Source organism: Lagenorhynchus albirostris, chromosome 13 (assembly GCF_949774975.1).
Source record: "Lagenorhynchus albirostris chromosome 13, mLagAlb1.1, whole genome shotgun sequence".
NCBI classification, from domain to species: domain Eukaryota; kingdom Metazoa; phylum Chordata; class Mammalia; order Artiodactyla; family Delphinidae; genus Lagenorhynchus; species Lagenorhynchus albirostris.
In genome coordinates, this window is record NC_083107.1 from 81989103 (window position 1) to 81998012 (window position 8910).

The window sequence follows — 8910 nt, forward strand, 5'->3', positions numbered from 1 at the left end:
CAGCAAGTTGGGGCCAAGGTGGGCTACAGTCTTGAGCTCTTCCAGGGTCCCTGCCTGGGGCTAGTTTCAAACTTTTTTACTCCCACCCGCAGCCCTCAGGTCGGTCACACCCTAGGTTGGGACATAATCACCTGTTGGATTTTGTCTACAAGGGAAGGAATGGTAAAAATGCAAGGGGCAAAAAGTGCCCCAAATCCCTCCCTGGGGCCGGCAGTGGGGGGCGGGGGTGGCCTGCACCCTGGAAAGGCCAGTTCTCCATCAGAGCCTTGGCTGCACTCCTGGGGACTCCCAATTGATGACAGGTTTTGCCATATGTATTTCTTGAGTAGACACTGTTGGGACTCAACTCTCCCAAAGCGTGCCAATCGCTGCTGCCCTTAAAGAAGTCTTCGATGAGTGCCACCCAATACAACTAAGGGCAGTGGATCGCTCGGTGGCTTGCAGACCTGTTACTTCCTACCCCTTCCCCTAATGCCCTGAGACAAGTCTTTGGCTTAGTAAGCGTAACGTGTATCTTCGCTTGTCCACCGCTGTCTGCCACCTAGTTGGAAGACACCTGGATATGTTAGACACGGTTTACAGGCGCAGTGACTCGGGAGCTGCCCCCAGCTGTGCCGCTAACTTGCCGGGTGACATTTCTCCCTTCTGCGTCTCTGCCCCCTTCTTCGTGGGATGGGACTGCGACAGAATCGCTTCCAGGTCCCTCCCATAGGAATGGAGACGCCGGGCAGAAGGAGCCAGAGTGTGCCAGGTGGGGTCCACGTGGCCCGCTCGCGCCCGCGATTTCCTTTCTCCGCCCGAGGGCACAAGGCATTTAATGCCAGGTGGAAGAACAGTGCTGTTTGGCGCAGGAGCTGAAATTTGGCGGCGGTCGGAGGCTGGTTTCGCAATTCTTCGGCTGCGGCTCTTGGCCCCAGGCGGAGCGCCAGGCGCAGGCGCCTGAGGGTGCGCTATTGGAGCCCAGGGCCCGCGGCGTGTGCGCCTGCGCGGGCCTGCAGCTGGCCCGGGAGGGGCGGGAGCCGCTCGGATGCGCTGACGTCGAACCGCCCGCGCCCCCCGCCCCTCCGCCCGGCTCAGGGTTGGCCGCCGCCGCGCCCCGCCCCCTCCCTGGGAGGACGCCCGGACGGAACCGATCGCGGCTGGTTTGAGCTGGTGCGTTTCCATGACGACACGCGCGGCGCTATAAGTAGCGGAGCTGCGGCGAGTCGGGCTTTGTCAGTCCCCTCAGTCTTCCTCAGCCTCCGCCGCCGCCGCTGTCCCTCTGCCAGCGCTCCGGCACCACCTCGGGCCGGCGGTTCTCCGCAGGAGGGAGTGAGGTGGCGGGCGGCCGGGCGGGCGGCTGACGGGGGCGGCGGGGACAGCGGCGGGGCGGCCGGCGGCCCTGCACGCTCGGCGGCGGCGTCTGGTCTCCATGGGGTCTGCCCGCGGCGCCCGTGCGCTCTAAGGTGAGAGGGGCGCGTCCGGGCGGTTGGAAGGCCGGGGGAGCGGGGGTGACGGCCACGTGTCCCTGCGCCCGGGCCCGGCCTGAGGCCGGAGCAGCTCCCGCGCCGTGGAGCTGCGAGGACACGTGGTCGCAGAGCCGGCCGCCGGCCCCTGACCTCGGTGAGCCGCTGCGCCCCCGGCCCTGGCGTCCTCGGTGAAGCCGGCCCCCGGCGCGCACGGCGGCCGCCCTCCCGGCTCAGGGCAGCCTGGGCTGGAACGGCCCGGGGTTCACCTCCTCCGAACCACGTCAGTGAGGGTTTCTGAGCCGGAAGCTGTTGAAAAGGGTCGGTCGTTCCTTCAACTGCTGTGTTTTTTTTTAAACCCATGTGGCAGTCCGGTAGCAGGTGCAGGAGAGGTAGGAGGCGAGCCGGCGCAGGTCTCCGGGCTCCCGTCGCTCGCACTCATTTCTAGAAGGAAGAGACGTGCCATTCCGCCGTATTGCCCTGGAATTTACTTTTTTCTTTTTCATTTTAGCCTTTATTTGTGCTGTGTGTACAGAGCGAATGACCCAGTATAGAAACCCACTCGGGTCGCTAGAGCTGAGATGAGATAACCTCGTAGTAACAACTGGTAATAGTCAGCCGGCCGTGGCTTAGAGTTGTTACGGGATCTTTGAATGACTCGGTGAGTCAAGGAAAACCTATAATATTAAGATCCCAGTTCAGGCTTCGGCATAGGAGCCAGTCCCAAGACCTTCCCAAAAAGGCCACCTGTGTTTGAAAATGCGAAATAATGGGGGAAAGTGGGGAGTAGAACCTCTTAGAAATGTCTAGGGAGAACAAAGAATGTGTTGACTTCATTCAAACCTAAAATAGGGCGTAATTTCGTTCACTTGTAAATTTTTCAGTTGCTGTTTGAATTAGTACCTACCTGTCTTTTCTAACGTTACCCAGTTTGCAGTAAAGCATTTCATAGCAGAGAGGCGCTGTCTTGCGCTAGTCCGAGTCATTTTAAGTAACTTAGCTATACAGAAAGAACACCGAGAGGTGTTCTTGGGTGAAATGTTTCTATATCAAAAGTTATTGAGATAGGGCTTCCCTGGTAGCGCAGTGGTTGAGAGTCCGCCTGCCGATGCAGGGGACACGGGTTCGTGCCCCGGTCCGGGAAGATCCCACGTGCCGCGGAGCGGTTGGGCCCGTGAGCCATGGCCGCTGAGCCTGCGCGTCCGGAGCCTGTGCTCCGCAACGGGAGAGGCCACAACAGTGAGAGGCCCGCGTGCCGCGAAGAAAAAAAAAAAAGTTATTGAGATAAAGCTTTGAAAGATACAAGAAAGCAAAATACTTAGTAGGGGTGTATTTCAGAGAAACAAAAACGTCCTAAGCTTAAGCCTGAACATTGCCTTAAAAATGTTTAACGAGACTCTAAATAGCCCAATCTGTCACCGGTGAGCGTATTTAAATGTTGTTATATAGACAGAATGGGTTTGCCGGCAGTTAGTCTCTTCCCTTCCCCTACGCGCGATTTAGGCAACGTAGGTGGTTGACAATGCCAGCAAGTCACATTAGATCAAACCTTGCAAGTTCTGCCGTGCATGGGTTTGGATTTATGGCAGGCCCGTCCCCCTGGGCCTCTCATAGTGTCCCATGCCAGAGCAAACTGGCCCAGAACCATTGCCTGGCCTCTGCCCGTAGGCTGCAGGCACTGAAGCGGGTTGCACAGTGGAAAAGAAGCCCTCCCTGGCAGAAATTAAATAAGTTAAAATCAGTAATTTTAAGACAACTGTCATTGACCAGTGTTGCATTTCATGAAGGCCAAGGACAGTGGCTCTGATTGTTAAATGAGCTTTATTTTTGCTTATTCATAAATTATTGTTGGCTTATTTTTGTTATTCATAGTTAGTCAAAACTTATTCCCAGGTGATGATCCTTCATAGCTAAGCAGGTATTAGAGCGCCTGTAAGGACAGTTGAGGTTCCCAGAGTTGCTGATTTAGTAGGCAGTGCTGGTTTAAGAATACTGATTTCTGATCCGCTACAGCAACTGTAATACATTATGTTGATTTGAAGATTGCAGTTTTAAAAAACACATGCCTAGCGTGAAAATTAGCTCATAAAATTCTCAGGAAACTTAAGAGCACTCAGTTAAGTTGAGAGCAATGATGCCTGTTAGTCACTAAAAGTTGTTCTGTATAAGACTTAGGAAATAGCAAGGTGTTTATACAGCAACTTTGAAAAATTGCTGTCATGCTATTTTAAGCTTCTAAAGAGAAACAGATCCGAAATAAAGTAAGCTAACTGTCATGAAACTTTTTCCCTATCAGTGAACTAAGTGCAGGAAAGCTTCTGAAACCTGCATTCAGCAGTTTTTAGCAGGGATATTTGAAATGCTTTTTTTGAGGTGGACAGTACTATATATGGAAGTTCAGTGTGAAAAACTCTAGCGTTGTATCTGTGGTGTCCTCATTCCATTGAGGTTTATGGAGTCACGTGACCTAAACCTAGGAATAATGGGATTCCCAAACCCAGTGAGTGAGGTGTCTGTGGAGGGTGCTTGAGTAGTACTGCTGCTTGTGTGTGCTGCCAGTAACTGATCTTCCAATTTAATGTGTTCCGAAGGTGGACAGCAGATTGTGCGTTTGTCAGGACATTTTCACTGCTGCAGCAAGGGCACGCACATCTTTCAGTGGGACTTGGAATTCCTAGAGAATTGCCTTTGTGAAAAGCTGGCATAATTTCTTTAAATTTCATCTCTTAGTTTCCCTTGTAAGTATTCATGGTTGTTGCAGGCTTATCTTATTAGGAGTTACTAAGTATTGCTAAGACTTCTGAGTAAATCGTCTGGCCTGTCTGCAGTTTGTTGTTTCAGAAAGATATCAAGGAACCATGAACAACTTTAGTAATGAAGAGTTTGACTGCCATTTCCTGGATGAAGGCTTTACTGCCAAGGACATTCTGGACCAAAAAATTAATGAAGTTTCTTCTTCTGTAAGTGTATGTTAAGTCCTTGCTGGGAGTGCAGCTTTGAGAATGTTGGGTTGGATGGGAAGCTTCAGTGGGGTCTTGCGGAAATGGAAATGTCTTATTAGGGAATTTAGAATTTAATTGGCTACGGATCGTGCAATAAAAATGGTATTCATGCCAGGAATTGACTAAATAGAGTAGGATTCATGAGAATGACGGGCAAGGGAAGGGAAGCCTGCGTGTTGGACACATTGTTAGGCCGCTGATGGGTTTCCTGTAACCACTGTCACTGCAGGACGATAAGGATGCCTTCTATGTTGCGGACCTGGGAGACATCCTGAAGAAACATCTGAGATGGTTTAAAGCTCTTCCTCGGGTCACCCCCTTTTATGCAGTCAAATGCAATGATAGCAGAACCATAGTGAAGACCCTGGCTGCCATAGGGACGGGATTTGACTGTGCCAGCAAGGTGAGCAAAAGCCGCAGCCCTCACAGGATTGTCATGGCCTCGTTCCCGCAGGGCAGGTCAGAACTGCGCTGCTTGGGCAGGAGATGCTAATGAATTGAGTGGGCGTGGTGACAACTTCCCACGTTTTTCTGTTTCTTCCATGTATTAGCTACATGTATTGTAACACCTCTTCTTTTTCAGACTGAAATCCAGTTGGTGCAGAGTCTCGGGGTGCCTCCAGAGAGGATTATCTATGCAAATCCTTGTAAACAAGTGTCTCAGATTAAATACGCTGCCAATAATGGAGTCCAGATGATGACTTTTGATAGTGAAGTTGAGTTGATGAAAGTTGCCAGGGCACATCCAAAGGCCAAGTAAGTTACTCCTCCATTTGAGGGCAGGGTCAGATGTGGCATCTGTATAATAATGGCAGACAAACTCAAATTTCCAGTTGTTAGATTTCCATACTTTAGTAAATTATCTGTGTACTGGGTCAGAGACAAAGTAGAAAAAACCTTAAAGCCTCTTGATTAATAAAACCAAATTAGACTTAAACCACAGGGTATCAGAGCCCAGGAGTCTCTGTCTTAACCATGGCTGTAGGTGATCTTCTGTTATGGGAAACTTGATATACTTCTCTTGCCTCTAGGTTGGTTTTGCGGATTGCCACTGATGATTCCAAAGCAGTCTGTCGCCTCAGTGTCAAATTTGGTGCCACACTCAAAACCAGCAGGCTTCTTTTGGAACGGGCGAAAGAGCTGGATATTGATGTCATTGGTGTCAGGTGAGATCTTGGTGATGGCAGAGGTAGAGATTAAGATTAGACAACGCAAGTTTTATAGGTTTTCTCCCACTGTGAATAGTTATTTCCAGAAATAGTAAGAAATAGCATATTCTACTTTTTTTGCCCCAGCTTCCATGTGGGAAGTGGTTGTACTGATCCGGAGACCTTCGTGCAGGCCATCTCTGATGCCCGCTGTGTCTTTGACATGGGAGTGAGTATATGTGAACCCCAAGTGGGAGGAGGGGGGGCAAGGATGACAGTAATAACTAGTCCCGATTCCAGAACTGACCTTTTGTAGAGGTCATCTCATATTACAGACATTTAACCCCATCTGCTGCGTGCATTTGTCACGCCGTGTTAGGAATCTGGCTACTTGGTTGACCTAATTTGATTGAATTCACTTTCTTGACTCCAGGCTGAGGTTGGTTTCAACATGTATCTGCTTGATATCGGTGGTGGCTTTCCCGGATCTGAGGATGTAAAGCTTAAATTTGAAGAGGTAATTTATAACAAAACTATAATCTGTAGCTCTTAGCAAGTTCTTTTTTGGAATATTTCAAAACTTAACTAGTTTTAACAGATAGTAAAGGGACTATACAAACGTGAAAATAAATGTCTTGGTGTGGTAATTTGAATGACTTCTGTGCTATTTAAAATGGTACTTAAGGGACTTCCCTGGTGGCGCAGTGGCTAAGACTCCGAGCTCCCAATGCAGGGGGCCCGGGTTCAATCCCTGGTCACGGAACTAGAAGAAGTTAGGCCATTATATGCTACTCATTTATTTATAAAATAAATCCGTATTCTTTTTTGTTAAAATTATGTGCATAGGCAGAATAGAAAGTTTTGTTCTGTTGGCATGTATTTGCTAGATAAAAACATTTAGGCACTTTGTAAGTGGTAATAAATTTGTATCATTGTTTAATAAAATCATATCCATAACATCTTAGAGTAGAAAGGGTGTCTGGAGGGGAATCAAAATGAAACCACAGGAATGTACAGGCTGGTTTTCAGGGAAATGTTTATCTTTTGCTGTTGTTTGAGGGTAAACCTCTCTGCTGATGACTGCTCTCAGTGCTTTTGATGTGTCATGTCACAAGGTACTGGTCCGTGTGAGTTCCCCTTGATGACTAACTGCTCTTTTCTATCTCACTCTGGTAGATTACCAGTGTAATCAACCCGGCGTTGGACAAGTATTTTCCATCGGACTCTGGAGTTAGGATCATAGCTGAGCCAGGCAGATACTATGTTGCATCAGCTTTCACACTAGCAGTTAATATCATTGCCAAAAAACGTGTATTAAAGGAACAGACAGGCTCTGATGGTACGTACAAAGGATGATTCATCGCATGTACAACAAAGTTGGTACATGAAGTGGTAATTGAGACTAATTGTGCTTTTCTAGATGAAGATGAGTCAAGTGAACAGACGTTTATGTATTACGTGAACGATGGAGTGTATGGATCTTTCAACTGCATCCTCTACGATCACGCGCACGTGAAGCCTCTTCTGCAGAAGGTACCTTGTGAACACGCTGTAGACAGCAGTTAAGAGGATTGGTCGGAACAAGTGTAAGCAGGCGTGTTTTTCTCTCTCTCAAATGTAGAGACCCAAACCAGATGAGAAGTATTATTCGTCCAGCATCTGGGGACCGACCTGTGATGGCCTGGATCGCATTGTTGAGCGCTGTAACTTGCCCGAGATGCATGTGGGCGATTGGATGCTCTTTGAAAACATGGGTGCTTACACTGTCGCTGCTGCTTCTACTTTCAATGGATTCCAGAGACCAACCATCTATTATGTGATGTCAGGGCCAACATGGTTAGTGACAACAGTGTGTGTGTTTATGTTTCCTGTAAGAAAATAAAACCTTCCAGGATTTGTTATGCTTGCTCTTGTCGAATAAGAAATTGCTTTACTTAGGGTTAAATAGTAACTTTTTTTTTTTTTTTTTTTTTTTTTTGCGGTACACGGGCCTCTCACTGTTGTGGCCTCTCCCGTTGCGGAGCACAGGCTCCGGACGCGCAGGCTCAGCGGCCATGGCTCACGGGCTTAGCCGCTCCGCGGCATGTGGGATCTTCCCGGACCGGGGCACGAACCCGTGTCCCCTGCATCGGCAGGTGGACGCTCAACCACTGAGCCACCAGGGAAGCCCCAGTAACATTTTTTTAAATTGTTTTTCTCTCCATATTAATGTATGCTTTAGAAATTTTGGAAAATACAATGGAAGGAAAATCCCTTCAATAATAGTGATCTGTATTTTCAGATTTTTAAGGCATAATCATTTTAGAAAAGATTGATCAGGATATTTCTCTGCAGCTAGAATATTTTAATTAGTGTCTGTGACTTGTGCTTTCCTCGTTACCATAAAGATGGTTCTGAAGAAATGCTTGCTGTAGAGCTACGTTGAATTGCTTCCTGATGACATAGTAACCAAGGACATAAATAGGCTCATGAATAAGTTATTCTCAGTTTCTCGGTGTGGAATTGCTCAGTGAGGGGTGACTCAGGGTTTCTGAGCGTGCCACTCTGTCTCTTTCAGGCAACTGATGCAGCAAATCCAGAACCATGACTTCCCCCCCGGCGTAGAGGAGCAGGACATCGGCACCCTGCCTGTGTCCTGTGCTTGGGAGAGTGGAATGAAACGGCACCCAGCAGCCTGCGCTTCAGCTCGTATTAATGTGTAGATACCATTCTTGTAGCTGTTAACTGCGAGTTTAGCTTGATTTAAGGGTTTGGGGGGGACCACTTAACTTAATTACTGCTAGTTTTGAGATGTCTATGTGAATAGGGTTGGCACAGATGCAGCAACGTGGAAGACTAGGCGATGGGGTCACACTTATCTGTGTTCCTATGGAAACTATTTGAATATTTGTTTTATATGGATTTTTATTCACTTTTCAAACATGCTACTAAAGCGTGCCCCTCAGCTGCTGAGCAAGCGTTTGTAGCTTGTGCATTGGCAGAAAGGGCCAGAAGCTCAGTGCTGTGACCTGTTTGAAGTAAAGTATAGGCACTGGGAAATGTCTATGGCGTGTCCATTCCAGGTGGCTCACCTTGCGTGTGGTTTACAGGTGGGAAATTGATGCTTCTCCCATAGGCTGAGAAAATTGCCCCAGAGGACTAAGGAGTTGACAGGTTTTCAATATTTTGAAGATCCACGGAATGCCTTTTTCCTGCCTGACATTTTTATTTCAAGTCCACAAGTCCTGTCGGAAGTTTGCTCTGGATTCTCAGAATAGTGAGTGGGTCTAGCCCCATGTGCGGTGGAAGGAAAAGGAGGGGCGAGACAGTGGGCAG

The 8910-nt window shown here is 48.4% G+C and overlaps 1 protein-coding gene and 1 non-coding gene across 3 annotated transcripts; both read left to right on the forward strand.

Moving 5' to 3' along the window:
- Positions 1-1158: 1158 nt before the first annotated feature.
- On the forward strand, positions 1159-8638 carry ODC1 (ornithine decarboxylase 1). 2 transcript variants are annotated; one of them, XM_060169407.1, is made up of 12 exons: positions 1159-1445; positions 4037-4183; positions 4274-4405; positions 4677-4850; positions 5031-5203; positions 5479-5613; positions 5743-5824; positions 6029-6112; positions 6772-6934; positions 7016-7128; positions 7217-7431; positions 8153-8638. In XM_060169407.1, exons 3-12 carry the CDS (start codon positions 4304-4306, stop codon positions 8295-8297), a joined length of 1386 nt encoding a protein of 461 aa, XP_060025390.1. In that variant the 5' UTR covers positions 1159-1445; positions 4037-4183; positions 4274-4303; the 3' UTR covers positions 8298-8638. The 2 variants fall into 2 exon arrangements, with proteins under 2 accessions (XP_060025390.1, XP_060025393.1); XM_060169410.1 differs by lacking the exon at positions 4037-4183.
- Positions 3012-3143, forward strand: LOC132531996 (small nucleolar RNA SNORA42/SNORA80 family). The gene has a single exon (XR_009544259.1). It is a non-coding gene; the product is annotated as a small nucleolar RNA SNORA42/SNORA80 family (small nucleolar RNA).
- Positions 8639-8910: the final 272 nt, after the last annotated feature.

Bases quoted from the DNA above. Each gene is read 5' to 3' on its own strand.
- ODC1 (XM_060169407.1), top strand. From the start codon at position 4,304: ATGAACAACTTTAGTAATGAAGAGTTTGACTGCCATTTCCTGGATGAA. The intron at 6,113-6,771 runs GTAATTTATAAC...TCACTCTGGTAG, and splicing joins TAAAGCTTAAATTTGAAGAG to ATTACCAGTGTAATCAACCC. The intron at 7,129-7,216 runs GTACCTTGTGAA...TCTCAAATGTAG, and splicing joins TGAAGCCTCTTCTGCAGAAG to AGACCCAAACCAGATGAGAA.